Here is a 13,841-nt window from a genome sequence, read left to right as displayed (position 1 = left end):
GCCGCGTATGCTCCATCCCTGGAGAGCTGCCTTCTCGCCAGCCCGGTGCTTGTGGCCGGACCCTTGTCGGTCTCACTGCAAGCTGCTCACTCCAAGGCCTGCGCTGGGCACCCGAGGATGCTGCTGGGCCACGAGGGCTGGCAGGACACAGCACTCCAGCAGCGGGAAGGTCCCGGCAGGATGTGGTGGTCGGAGGGGCTGCTCTGGCTCTCCGAGAGCAGCCCGGCTAAGCCACGTGCCGTGGCCACCTCCCAGCCAGCCCGACTCATCTGGCCCGGTGGGAAAACCTGGAGACGTGGCAGATGGCTCCGATGGACGTCCTCCTTGGATAAGAGCGGGGACAAGGGATCAACGGCTGAGGAGCGTCACCAGGGAAAAGAGCACAGACCCAAAGACACATGGAAAGAGGCTCCAGGTCTGCGTGCACTGGAACAGCTCCTGCTCTGGCCTCAGCTGGGCCAATGGAACTACAAAAAGCCAAGAAACTTGAGGTCAAGGAAGCCCCCTGGGAGCTGGGCTGTTCTGGGAGAGGTGGCAGAATGTCCCCAGGGTGCCAGGGCAGTTCACGGGACCCTGTCAGCCACCACGCTTTGGCAAGTGCCATGTCATGAGGGGCCATCGCAGCCTGAGGAGGTGCATCAGGGAACGGGCACCGGCCCCCCGTGGATGCTCAGTGCCAAGCACAGACGGCGTCTGAAACGAAGCAGACGTCAAAGCAGCCAGACCTGGGGGCTGTCACTGTCCATCAGCCACATCCACAGTCGGGAGGCCTGCAGGGACCTGCCCCGCGGTTTGGGGGCACCCCGCTTCCCGGCACCCCTGGCCAACGGGTGCCACAGGAGCGGAGCACGGCTGAGCCCTGGGGTCTGCCTGCGTGAAGCCTGGGGAGCTGCACCACTGGTCTTGGGGAGGGGGGCATTGAGCTGGGGCCCCCGGGGAAGCTGATGGACCTGCATCCAAAGTCAGCAGTGCCAGAGGAGCCAGGCAGGGCTGCTGCACCTCAGCAGCACATGATTCTCCATGCCCCACTTGCAAAGAGGGGGCAGCGGCCGCTGGCCCCAGCGTGGGGGAGGAATTGGGGTGGGCTGCAGGGGCTGCTGGTGTGGGGGGGCCTCTGGGGACAGAGGAGACAGAGCTGCACTGCTGGGAGCATCCCCAGGCACCCCTGCTCCTGTCCAGCACCGGGGAGGCAGGGGGGGGGCAGGACGGGCCCCGGTGAGCATGGCACCGCTCGCCGTGCCGTCACCATCATCCAGGACTGCCTCCAGGATTTGCACACCCCATCGCGGCAGCAGGGCTGAGGCCAGGCCCAGCCGGATGCTCAGAGGCGCCTTGCCCTGCCTGCCCCAGCCCCGACCGGCCTAGCAGGCCGCCTGCAAGTGGACCGCCTCGGCAGAGCCCCCGTTACTGAAACGGGTGTTTCCCTCTTCTGCCGAGTGGTGTCCAACCACCCCCAGCTCTGCCTATAGCTGCAGGAGACCCCGCTCCCTGGCCTGTGCTGCAGCCGGGCTGGGACCCCCACACCCCACTGGTGCACGGGGCCTCGTCACTCCCCGGGCACCCCGAGGGCGGCAGTAAGCCAGCACCCGGCGCGCCGAGCCTGGCACCGGCGGGGTCACTGGGCCGAGATGCTGCGGGGAGCTGGGCCACCCCAGTGAGCAGCCGAGAGCAGGGAAACAGCTCCTTCAGAGGCTCATCTTTATGCAAACTACCAGCATCTCATTGGCCTTCGTTAGGGCGCTCATCCCCACAGTCACATGCCTGATGCGGGGAGAGGAGGAGGGGGCGCATGGCGCAGCGAAGGCCTCCCTCCTCCTCCTCGCTCCCGCGGCAGGCTGCCGCGCGGGTCGGGCCGGAGCAGCGCGGGCCGGCCGGCTGGACCGCGGTGCCAAAGCTGGACTGCAGTGCAGGCAGCGGCGTCGCTGCAGCAACCGTCGTCGCCTAGCGATGGCTGTCTCCCGGTAACCGCCGTCGCCTAGCAATGGGGTATTTTTCACAGCTCTGGATGAGGAGTTGAAAGTTATTTTTAGCCGGGCTGCAAATCAATAGGCAGCTCCATTCGCCACCGGGGAGGATGCACGCGCAGGGGCTGCCGCGGAGGGCGGGTTGTTTTGGTGGCAGCGAGGGCTGGCGGTAGGAGGGGGGAGCCCGGCCTCCACGCCTGCTTGGGGGCCAGCCCCACGGCAGCTGGCACAGCCCCACTGGGCCCCCAGGGCTCAGCCCCCCCATGACCCCCGCCCAGGGCTCGGACACCTCCCCAGAGGTCAACCTCCCGCTGGGCTCAACCCCCCCAGTCAGAGCTGAGCCACCTGGATCCCCCCCCCGGGCTCAAACCCCTCCAGGACTCAGTCCTTCTGTGCCCCCCGCCCAGAGCTTAGTCCCCTGCAAGGGCTCAGCCCCCCTGGTCCAACCCCACAGCTCAGACCCTCCAGGATCAAATCCCCCAAGGGCTCAGCCCCCCAGGACGGGGCCTGGGAGGAGCAGCCCGAGGTCCATCCATGGTGAGGTGGGCGCAGATACCCCCGCGCAGCACCGGGGGCCGTGCCCCGCGGGGACCGCAGGTGGCAGCGGGGACACAGGGCTGAGCCCCAAGGCAGTGGCTGCAGCTGTGAGCGGTGAGGTTTGGCATCGCTCACCGCCCCGCAGCCAGGCGTCAAACCCTGGCTGGCCCCACGCCGCCCGCCCCCACGCAGCGAGGCCGGAGCTCCCCCCTGCAAGCTGCGGGGTTGGAACTGAGGGCAGCGAGGCCGGGCAGCTCCCGACGCTTTGGCTGGAAGCTGGTGTGCGGCTGAGTCGCTCCGGGCACCTGCTCCAGACTGCGCCAGCCCCAGCACAGATCCTGCACGCAGCCCTTCCCCGCCATGCATGCTTTAAGCTGGGCAGCTCCAGCAGAGCGGGTGAGGGTAGGCCCGGCTGTGGGGATCCTCTTCTGGCCAGCTGGGACCCTCACTTGGCCAAGAGGACCCTCACATGACTGTGGGGACCCTCACCCAGCCATGGGGAACCTCCCCTCGCTGTGAGGACCCTCACCTGGCTGCAGAGACCCTCATCCAGCTGTGCAGATTCTCACCTAGCCATGGGGACCCTCACCCAGCTTTGGGGACCCTCACCTGGCTGTGAGGACCCTCACCTGGCTGCAGAGACCCTCATCCAGCTATGCAGAGTCTCACCTAGCCATTGGGACCCTCACCCAGCTTTGGGGACCCTCACCTGGCTGTGGGGGCCCTCACTCAGCCCTGGGGACCTTCACCCAGCCGTGGCGCTCCTCACCCGACCATGGGGCTCCTCACCCGGCTGCAGGGACCCTCGTCCAGCCATGGGACTCCTCAGCCAGCCATGGGGACCCTCACCCAGCTGTGGGGCCGCTCTCCCTGCCGGGGGGGGGGTCTGCCCCCCTCGCCAGGCCCTGGCGGCAGGATGGCTGCAGAGATTCTCCAGTGTCTGGCAGGGTTGTGCCTCCCCGCAGGGGCGCAGCCGGGGGGCCCTGTGCTTGGAGGTACGCGGAGGGGGTGAAGCCATGCAGGCGGCCTGCTGGGCTTTGGGGTTTCTTGGGAAACGAGGCTCCGGGGTGTTCCTCTCCCGTCTGAGCGCTGGCAGCGGGGCAGGGAGAAGTGCCCCGTCCCCGTCCCCATCCCGGTGATCCTCGCTGCGGCAGGAGGCCGGGACGCTGCTCAAACAGGCTCGGGGGCTCGGGAGCGAGGCTCGTTGGGGAGTTGAAGCGAGGCTTTCTGAGCTATTTTTTAAGCATGATGTGGGTGCCTGACGCAGCCTGAGCTGCTGCAGGCGTTCTCGGCACGGCAGGAGAGCCTCCCCACGCAGCCGCAGCGGGGGGAGAGCGAGAGCAGGGCCCGGGGAGCTGCAGCCGCCAAGGCAGCCCCGCAGGGCCGGTCCCGTCCCCAGCCCCCCCGAGGCGGACGGCCCCTGTTCGCCTTTCTGGGAGGGTTTCTGCTCCCCTCACCTGGCAGACGGGGAAGCCTGCCCCGTCCCAGGGCTTTTTGAGGTTTTCACCCGCCTCTGTCTCCGTGCTGCCCCACCGCAGCCGTTCCCGGTTTACACCAGGGCGGGGGGCGCAGACGGAGGCTCCGGCGCGGGCAGAGCGGCCCCGGAGCGGGGCTGAGATGAGCGGGTACCCGCAGGTGCCCCGAGGCGCTTCCCCGCACTGGGGTCCCCGCTGCGGGGCAGGGAACCGTGGCGGTGCCACCTCCGCGGCGAGCCGCAGCCCTGGCGGAGCGGCCCCCGGGGCGGGGGGGGCCAGGCCGGGCGGCCAAGCCCAGGCGCGGGGGGCAGAGGCGCGGGGGGCCGCGGCGGGCGGCAGCCAGGCTGGCCCGGCGGCAGCACCCTGGGAGCCGGCGGCAGCCCCGCAGGCACCAGAGGGCACTGCAAGCCCGCGGCGCCCGGCGCCTCCGGGGCAGCATCCCGGCGGCCCGGCAGCGTGCTGGGCAGGGAGCCCGGCCGGGCGCCCTCGGCCCCGCTCGGCGCTCGGGGCTTCCCTGCTGGGGGGCTCCCGGAGACCCCCCCGACCCACACGCGTCGGGGTCCGGGGAGCGAACCAGCCCCGGGGGCTCCCCGGGAAACCCTCCTGCGAGGGGGCCGCTTGCCCAGCGCCGAGCCGGGAGCCCAGCGCCGCCGGACCCCCCCAGGGGCTCGGGGGAAAAGAAACGCCGGCTGGAGCCAGCGGGAAGGGCAGCGGGGGACCCTGGCGCCCGCTCCGGGCGGGGGCTGCTGGCGGGGGGCCAGGCTCGCCCCCCCCCCCGGCCCCTTACTTCACCCCGCAGCAATGCGCGGCCACGAAGGAGCCGGGCGCCAGCCGCGGTGGCCCCAGCGCCTGCCCGGGGGGGGCGGGGGCGGCCAGCAGGGCGCAGAGACCCCCAAACCCGCTGGGCGCCAAAGGCGACCGGGGAAATGGTCCCAGCCCCCCCGCATGCCCCCCACCCAGCACCGCTGCCCCCAAACCACCCCCCACTGCCCCGTGCCCGCCCCGCGGCGGCACAGCCCGGGCCCGGGAGCAGCGGGAAGGCCGTGGTTAAGGCGAGGTGGAAGTGGTGACAGCCGTGATGGATGAGGCCTGGACCCCCCCAGCTGGAGGCTGGGGCAGGCGGGGGCCGACGCTGACACTGCCGGGACCCCCGGAGCCGGGGCCGGCGGGAGCCGCGGGGTGGCCGTGGGCCTGTCTCACCACGGGAGCGCGGCCGCCGTGCGCCCCGGTCCTGCCGCCCGCAGCGGCCGCACGAATCCGCTCCCGCACGGCTCCCGCCTGGCACCCGCGCCGGCACCCGGCCCGGCCTCCGCGGCCGGGGACACCGAGGCAGCCGGGCGAACCCCGGTCGGGGAAGGGCAGAGGTGGGACCAGACGCCGCTTTTCCCCACCGCCTGCCCCGCTCCGCCTTCGGCAGAAGAAGGCGAAAAGCCTTCCTGGGGCCAGAACGGCCCCTTCACAGGTGGAGACGTGGGAGATCCCGTCTGCAGGGCGTCTGCCGGGAGCCCCGCTCCAGCGCCTGCGGCACGGCGTCGGCACAGGGGACGGCAAAACGGCCGGTGCCGAGGCTGCTGCTCCGGTTAGCTGGGAAAAGTTGGGTCACCGGCGGGCTCGGGCACCGCGTGCGGCGGGTCCGGCAGCAGGGCTCCTGCGGGAGCCGCACACGCTGACGGAGACGGCAGAGCCCGGCTCTGTCCGGAGCCTCCGGCCGCCAGCGAGGGCCCGGCTGGGGACCCGCACAGTCCCGGGACTGTGCCTCTCCGCTCGCCGCGGGCTGCTCTTGCGGGAAGCGGCGAAGGAGCCCGGCGGGCCCCAGGGCGCCCCTCGCCCCCAGCGACGCCTCGGCCGGCAGCGGGGTTCGCCTGCGCGTTTCTCAGGCTGCGGCTGCGGCTTCGCCCTTGGCGCCCGTTAAGGTGGAGCGGGGGGTTTCGCACCCGGGGCAGGGGCTGCTGCCCCCACCGCCTCCCCGCCGCCGCTGCCGCCTCGTCCCGGCATCGCCGCGCACCAGCCCGGCTTGCAGAGGCGCCGGGTTTCTTCTGAGTTAGTTCCAGGCGGAGCAGGGAGCGGATCCGACTCGCCGGGGCGCGGGCGCAGCGGGGGCGCCGGCCCAGGAGACAGGCAGGATTCGTGCAGCCGCGCGCTGCGGGCCGGCGCCTCCGCTGCCCCGGGGGCTGCTCGGGCCGCAGGTGCCCGGAGCGTGGCGCGGCCTCACCGCCGGCCCCGGAGCGCTCCGGCCGCCCCGGCCGCTCCACCTTAAGCGGCGCCGGGCGCGGGGCCCCCATTTCGCACGGATTCCAGCGCGTTGACTCCTTTCAGCGTCGCTTCGCGGCCGGAGGCTCCGCAGCCCGCCCGCCCCCGCCCCCCGCGCTCCTGTCCCCGCGGCGGCCGGACCCCCCCCCGCCGTCCCGCCCCGCCCCCTCGCGGGGCCGCTGTCCCCCCGGCGCCGCGCCCCGGCGGCCCCTCGTGATTTCAACCGTTTTGGCGGGCTGTGGCGGGCGGCGGCGGCGGCAGCCGCGGGGTTGTGCTCCCGGCACGGCGGCGGCCGGAGGGAGAGGCGAAACAGCCGGGGCGGCTCGGGCGGGAGGGGAAGCGGCAGCGCGGCCCCGCGATGCGCCCGCTCCCGGCGGCCCGGCCGGGGGTCCCGCCGCCTCCGCAGCCGCGGGGCGCCCGGTGCGTGCGGGGCAGCCCGGGGTCCCTGCGCTCCCGGAGCCGCGGGGGGCGGCGCGCCTGGGCCGGGGGTCCCGGGCCGGGGCCGCGCAGGGGGGCGGGGGCGCGCGGCCCCGCCCCGCCCCGCCCCGGCCGCGCCCCCCCGCGGCGCCCGCGGGCACCGGCCCCGCCCCGCCGCCGCTCGGCGCCGCCATTGGCGCAAAGTTTCGGGGCGCGGCGCGGATTGGCGGGGCCGGGCCCGCCCCGGGGCGGCGGGGCCGCGGGGCCGGTGCGCGGCGCCGCGCGGGCTGCGGGCATGGCCGGGGCCGCCGCCGCCGCCGCCCCCCGCGCCCCCGGGCGCCGCCGCCGCCGCCGCCGCCGCCGCCGCGGGGCGCCCGGCCCGCCCTGCGCCGCCGCCGCCGTGTGAGCGCCCGGTGCGGCGGGAGGCAGCGGAGCGGCGGCGATGTGGGCGCCGTGGGCGCTGTGCCTGGCCGCGCTGGGCGCGGCGCTCGGCAGCTACTCGGCGGATCAGTGCAGCTGGAGGGGCAGGTAGGCGCCGCGGGCCCCGCTCCCGCCGTCCCCTCCCGCCCGGTCCCGCCCCGCCGGCAGGTGCGCCGCGGGGCCCGGTCCGCTGCGTGCCCCCGCCGCGCCGGGGCTGCGCATCCGTCGGCCGCGGAGCCGGGGCCGGGCAGCGGCGCGGAGCCGCCGTGTCCCTCCCCGCCGCCCACTGCCCTGCCCGCGGCCGCCAGGCCCTTCCCGGCCCGCCGGCGGGCGCCTGCCCCGGTTTCCCCCCCGTGCGAGGGCCCCGGAGCCCCGAGGGGCGGCTGCTCCGGAGCCTTCTCCCCGAGCCTCCCTCATCTTCCTCCCCGCGCGGGTGAGCCGCCCCCCCCGAGCCCCCGCCGCGGGGCCGCCCGCCGGGAGGGGCCCCGAGGGGCTCCCGGGCCCCGCGCCCCGCACCGCAGCCTCGCGCCGCGCCCCGAACAAAGGGCCGGGCCCGCCGGCAGCGGCCGCGGAGACCCGCGGGGCCGCGCGGCCGGGCACAAAGCGGCCGAGCCCCCGGGTCCCCGCCGCCGCCGCCGCCGCCTCCCGCAGCAGGTCGGAGCGGCCGTGGGGGCGAGGCGGAGCCCCCTGCCCGGCCGTGCCCGGCCGAGGCTGCGGGGAAGGGGCCGGCGCGGTGCGGCCCCGGCGCCTCGAAAGCCTCCCGCCTCCGGGCTCCGAAAAAACTAGAAACGCAATGAAAAAGCCGGCCGGGCCCTGACTCCGGGCGCCGGTGCGTTCAGCACGAGCCCGACACCGACGTACACCGTGTAAAGCAGCCGGCGGGACCCGCTCGAGGGTCCCCTTCCCCATCAGCCGCGGGGAGGGCGCGGGGGAGCAGGCCGAGACGGGGCCCCGGGGCCGCACGGCTGCGGAGCCGCGCGGGGTGCGAAGGAGGGCTGCGCCGCCGCCGGCCGGGAAGGTGCCACAGCTCCGGGGACACGAGCCACCCCCAAATCCTGAGCTCGTGCCCCAAACCAGCGGGGCGCAGCGAGAGCACCATCCCTTTCCCTTGGGTTTCTGTCTCCCTCGCTCCGGGCTGACGCGGCCTCTCGTCCCCGGCAGCGGCCTGTCGCAGGAGGCGGGCAGCGTGGAGCAGCTCTCCCTGCACTGCGCCGAGGGCTCGCTGGAGTGGCTCTACCCCACCGGGGCGCTGCGCCTGAGCCTGGCGCCCCGGCTGCCCGCGGCGGCCGCCGGCCGAGGCGAGGGCCCCGGGCACCTCACCGCCTGCGTCAAGCCCTCCGGCGCCTTCCGGGGGGCGCAGGTCTACCTGGAGCGGGACGGCGTCCTGGAGCTGCTGCTGGCCGAGGCGGAGGCGGCGGCGCGGCCCCGCGCGCGCTGCTTCAGCTGGCTGCCCCGCGAGAAGGTGGCCCTCTTCCTGCAGTCCACGCCGCACCGCGACATCAGCCGCCGCATCGCCGCCCTGCGCTACGAGCTGCGGGGCGACTGGCGCGCCCGCCTCGCCCTGCCCGCCGGCGGCCCCGGCGGCGAAGGTGAGCGCCGGCCTCGCGGGGCGGCGGGGCGTGGGGGCTCGGCCCGGCGGGCGGTGGCGCGGGACGGGCGCCGTGACCACGCTGTGCTTGCCCTTCGCAGGGGCCTGCCGGCCGTGCAACGACACCGAGATCCTGATGGCCATTTGCACTAGTGACTTTGGTGAGTCCGGCCTCCTCGGAGGCCCTGCCGCTGCCTCCGGCGCCCGCGGTGCGAGGGAGGGAGCCGGGAGCGCGGAGACCCAGGCCCCTGGTCGGAGAGCCGCGGTGCCCATGGGGAGGGTCACGGCTGCCCCGTCCCCTTGCTGAAGCATCGGGGAGGTCAAACGCAGGGCCGGGCTCAGCCTTCCTTGCTGGGAAATGGGCAGATCGGTCCTTGCTCTCGGCCGAGCCCCGCGGCGCGCCCTCACCGCCCCCTCCTCCGCCCGCAGTGGTCCGCGGCAGCATCCGCAGCGTCTCCAACGACGCCGAGCTGCAGGAGTCGGTCATCGGCGTGAGCGCCGCCCGCGTCCACCGGCAGAAGTCCCCGCTGTTCCGGGCGGCGGGCAGGGCGGGCAAGGCGGCGGGCAGCATCCGCACGCCGCTGCGCTGCGGCGTCAAGCCGGGCCCCGGCACCTTCCTCTTCACGGGCTGGCTGCACTTCGGCGAGGCCTGGCTCAGCTGCGCCCCCCGCTACAGGGACTTCCAGCGCATCTACGCGGGCGCGCGCCGCGCGCGCCTCAACCCCTGCGAGTTCCCCTCGGACTGAGCGCGGGGCGGGCGAGCGGCGCCGCGGCCCCCGGAGCCGGAGCCGGGGCCGGCCGGCGGCAGCAGCGGGGTCGTGCCGGCGCGCGGGGGCCGCCCTGCGAAAATCTTGTCCGGAGGGAGAGGGTTTTCCCGGGGCGCCGCGGAGAGGGCAGGGAAGGTGGCCGGGAGGTGGATGTGCGAGGTCGGAGGGTGGACGGGGAGAGCGGGGCGGCGGCGGGGCGGGCCCGCCGGGGAGTGGGGGCAGCCCGGGCTGAGGAAGAGGAGCGAGGCCGAAGGAGCGAGAGGGAAGGGCGAGGTGCGGAGGGCAGCGGGCGGAGGGCCGGCCTGCAGCGCCCGGGGCTCGCGCGGAGCTGGGACGGCGCGTCGCGGGGCCGGCAGCGGTGGCGAGGGAGGCGGGGGGAAGGGGCCGCGCGGCTGGCAGCCCCGGGGCGCCCGGGGGCCGGGCACGGCGGCGGTGGCACCCGCGGGTCCCGCTCGCCGCCTGGGGAAGGGCTTGCAGACCGCGGGGGCATCCTATGTGCACTAAAGTTATAACGATACCAAATTTGCGACTTGCTTTTTTTTCTTATAAACTAAACTGTATTTGTAAGGCGTGTGGTTTTTTGGGGGGAGAAAAAGAGGAAATCAACACCAAACGCGACGTTGCTATAAAGCAGCTCTCGGGGGCGTCCGCACATCCCGGGGCCGTTCCTGTGGGACGGGCGCAAGGTCCTGCTCCCCGCCGGATGGGGCCGGGGGCGTTTTTCCCTGGCTGAAAAGAAACCGTTGTATTTGCCTCTTCCAGGTTTCGAAATGTCCGTAGGAAAGGTGGGAAAGGCGCGTTTCGAGGCGTCCCCGTGCCCCTGCTCCGGCCCGGCGGCCCTACTCGGGCTTCGTGCTGCTGCCGGCTTCGCTGCTCCCGCGGAGGCGGCTTGGGGGGCGGTGGGGCCGTGGCGAGGGGCGCCGCTGCCCTCGGAGGGGCTGTCAGGCCTAATTCCCGTCACTGCCACAAGCCACAAGGCCTCTTTGTGCCAGGCTGTCGGGGGCGATTTTCCCAGCCCAGCCCGGCGATCGGCCCTTGGCACCACGCGGCGCCGGTTCCCGTCCCTCCTCTGCCCCGCCGGCCGCGGGAAAACGGGCAAGTGCATCGTTCCTACCAAGCAGGGGAAAAATTGGGGCCCCCCCCAGCCCCCCAAGCGCAGGCCACTGGCGAGCATCATTTTTTTCCCTTTAATGCATTCCTGATGTTATATTTCAGCTATTAAACCACTTCTCCTACGGGGGTAGCTCTAACTAGGCTAAATTACCAGCTATTTCGTCCACCAGCTGACCATAATTTGTTTTCCCTGGTAAAGAAATTATGTTTCCAAAGCATGCTGCTGGCTTTGGGGGTTAATTTAAAAAAAAAAACAGTACCAAATTATCTGTTTATGATAAGATCCTGTCTGTCAGCTCGCATCCGAGCGCCCGATCAGTGCGTTTTATCCATAACACATGTTTTTCCCTGAGAGCAGCTCGATGCTTATTTTACGCTCCGCTGACACGGGGCCGATATTTCTGTGGGGTCAGCGCGAAGGCGGCCGCAGCGCGGGGCGACGCCGGGCCCGTGCCCTCCCGCTGCAGCCTCCGTCCCCGGCCGAGCGCCCTCGGGGAGCCCCGGCGCGGCTCCGCTCGGAGGGCCCCGCCGCCCCCCGCAGCCGCAGCTTTCCAGGGAGCCGGCGCGAGGGCGCGTTACGCCGGCACCGGGAGTCTCGGGGGCGGAAAAAGAGCAAGCCAAGCAGAAAGGAGGGAAAGAATGGGAAAACGCGAGGCGGGGGCAAAAATGACAAGGGAAAGCCAAAAAATGAGGCGCGGACAAAGGGAATTACACTACCCGCGTAACCTTCCCCGATAAATGATGGTTTCCCTGACCCCACCTCGGTCTAATGCATTCCTCTCGGCTCGACTGGCGCGTTTAATGCGCACAGCATCCGGTGGGTTTGGGGCCCGCGGGAGAATAAAATGTTTTTCTTCAAATATGTTTATTTGGCCAAATCAAATCATCGCACGGCGGCGGAAAGGGCTGCTATTCTGCTCTTTCTGCGACGCGGATTTTTTCGTGTTGTTTTCGGTGCCCTCTGCCCTCCGTCAGGTTCGGCCGCCCGCCCCCGCTTCCCGCGGCTCGCTCGCTCCGGCGGCGGCGGCTGGGCCACGGCCAAGGCGGCGGCGGGGCCGAAACGCCTCCCGCCGGGGCGAGGACGCGGGGCGAGCGGCGGAGCGGGAGGCCAGCCGCCCCGTACCGCCTGCCTCGGTTTCCCCACCGCGGCCACCCAGGGACGCCGGAAGGATGCTGCGACGCCCGGGCGGACGCTGCCCGCGGCCCGAGCCAAATTAAGCGTTAGCCGCACGGTGCCTCTTGGCCGGGAGCGTCGCTGCGTCGCTGCCAGGGCCAAAACGCAGCGAGAAAAATCCAGCCCTGTTTGTGTTTCCCTCGCCAGGGAGTGACTTCCCCAGGGACGCAGTGGCGCGGGAAGCATCGCCGCCGCCCGCCGCCCCAAAACCAGCTGCCTCGGGGGAAGCGAGCCCACGGGGGCGGCCCGGTGCCTCAGTTTCCCTGCCCGAGACCCGAGCTGGGGGCGAGCTGCTGCTCAGCCCGCGGCGGCAGCGGGGGCCGCGGGGCGCCCGGAGGCATCGGCATTGGCGTCCCCGCCGAGTGCCCGCACAAAGGGCCGCCGGGCGCCGCTTCCCGCCATTCCCCCCTCCTCTTCCCCCGTCGCCCTTTTCTTCCCTCTCGCTGCCCCCCTCTTCCTTCCTCCGGCCCCTCCGCCGCCGCATAAAAGCCGCGATGTGGGAACGGCGGCCCACAAAGGCGCCCGGCACAAAGGCGGCCGGCCGGGCCCGGCCCTCGCCGCGGCCCCCGGCCCCGAGCGCCGCGGGGGGACCCCGGGCCGCCCCCGCTCCGGCGGGCGCCCCAGCGCCGCGGGGCCCGGCCGCCCCACGCGCCGCCTCCTCCGCGGTGGCCGGGCCGCCGGCAGCTGGCGGGGCGCGCGCTTTCCCAGCGCATGGCGACAAATTCCTGACATTCAGGGCCGCTTTGCAGCCGCCGCGGCCCCGGCGAGGGAGGAGCCGGCCCCGGCGAGGCGGATTAAAGGCGCTTGGGCTCCGGCAGCGCCTCGCAACTGGTCCCCTCGCGTGGCCACCTGCCAGCCCCGCACCCCGGCCACCGGCCCGGTGCCCCGCGGCGCCCCAGGGAGGCTCCGGCTCCGGCCTCGCCCGGGGTCGCTTGGCTCGGTAATGAGTTTTCCAGCGCGAGCATCCCGGGCGCCCCTCCAGCCCCCTCCCCATCATCTCCCTCCCCGCTCGCCCCTTCCCCCTCACCTCCCTCCCCCCCCTCCCCCTCGCCCTGCTCCTATTTCCCCTGATTTTCTGCTCGCTCTCAGCCTAATTGGCTCCACCTGCCAGCGAGCACCAGAAAATCGGAGCAGGCCCCGTGGCCCCCGATTTGGCCGGGCGGCCCAGCGCTGCACAGCCCCCCCGCTCCCACGGGGCCGGGCCGCGAGCCGAGGTGGCTCCTCGCCACAGCCCAGGGCCCCGGCGTCCTCCAAGCCGCTCTTGGGCTGCGCGCCGGGCGCTGGGCCTGGCGCTGGCAGGAGAAACACCCATAACCGATTTTTCCTGTAAATAAACAGTATTTACAGATGGTTTTCCTCCCTTATAGCGTGCGCGGTCCCCACCGCAGCTCCAAAGCAGGCACTTAATGGGATCCGGTTGTCGATAAACGTCTGCTTGGAGCCGCAAGCGGGCAGAAAGTGGAGCCCCAGGCTGCACCGCGGAGCCACGGCGCTGGGGGGGAGGCCGCCCGAGCCGGTGGCAGGGAAGTGTTTCAGCCTGCTCCGCCAGCCAAAACCGTGCAGCGACGTCGCACGGCCCCCCGCCGGGTCCCCGGGGACGAGCACGGAGCCGCTTGCCGCGTTATCGCCTCCCGGCCGCACCAGCTGGCTCCCGCAGGACGGATGGCGCCGCGAGCCGGCCAGCAGCGCTGACCCGGGCCGGTTTCGTCCCCGCGCCACCGGCAGAGCGTGCAGACGACGCCTCTCCCTCCATGCGCTGCTGCACGGCCAGTTGTTTCCTATTCACCCGCCTCGCTAGCAGCCCCCGAGCTGATAACTGATTGATGGGCGGTCCAGGCCCGGCAGAGGGACCCGGGAGAGGTTACGTACAGTTGTTTTATTACCCACTGCTTGTAAGTCGTGCTCTGTTTGGTCCCTGTGCTCGATTCAGGGGCCGGTGCCTGGAAACCCGGTTTTAGGTTACCGCTCGGGCTGCGTGGGCGCGCGGCCTCGCTCCAGGGAAGGGCAGAATATTCGGTTCCCACGAGCGAGCGAGCGATCAGAGCAGAAACATACGCTTGGCTCTGGCAGCTCCTCCCTGGGCTGCCGCCCGCGTTCGCTTCACGCCAAAGTCGATCTTAACGAGAGCCGGTGGCG

The 13,841-nt window shown here is 72.7% G+C and overlaps 1 protein-coding gene across 1 annotated transcript in view; it reads left to right on the top strand.

Moving 5' to 3' along the window:
* Positions 1–7,026: 7,026 nt before the first annotated feature.
* ANTKMT (adenine nucleotide translocase lysine methyltransferase) overlaps positions 7,027–13,841 on the top strand; it is an 11,523-nt gene continuing 4,708 nt past the window's right edge. Inside the window, exons 1-4 of the mRNA XM_064520492.1 lie at positions 7,027–7,171; positions 8,225–8,652; positions 8,753–8,812; positions 9,081–9,142. Coding sequence (XP_064376562.1) covers positions 7,086–7,171; positions 8,225–8,652; positions 8,753–8,812; positions 9,081–9,142 — 636 coding nt within the window. The 5' untranslated portion in view covers positions 7,027–7,085. The remainder of the gene's footprint in view (positions 7,172–8,224; positions 8,653–8,752; positions 8,813–9,080; positions 9,143–13,841) is intronic.

Source organism: Dromaius novaehollandiae, chromosome 14 (assembly GCF_036370855.1).
Source record: "Dromaius novaehollandiae isolate bDroNov1 chromosome 14, bDroNov1.hap1, whole genome shotgun sequence".
NCBI classification, from domain to species: domain Eukaryota; kingdom Metazoa; phylum Chordata; class Aves; order Casuariiformes; family Dromaiidae; genus Dromaius; species Dromaius novaehollandiae.
The sequence above is the reverse complement of the archived record's forward strand: the minus strand, read 5'-3'. Positions and strand labels throughout refer to the sequence as shown.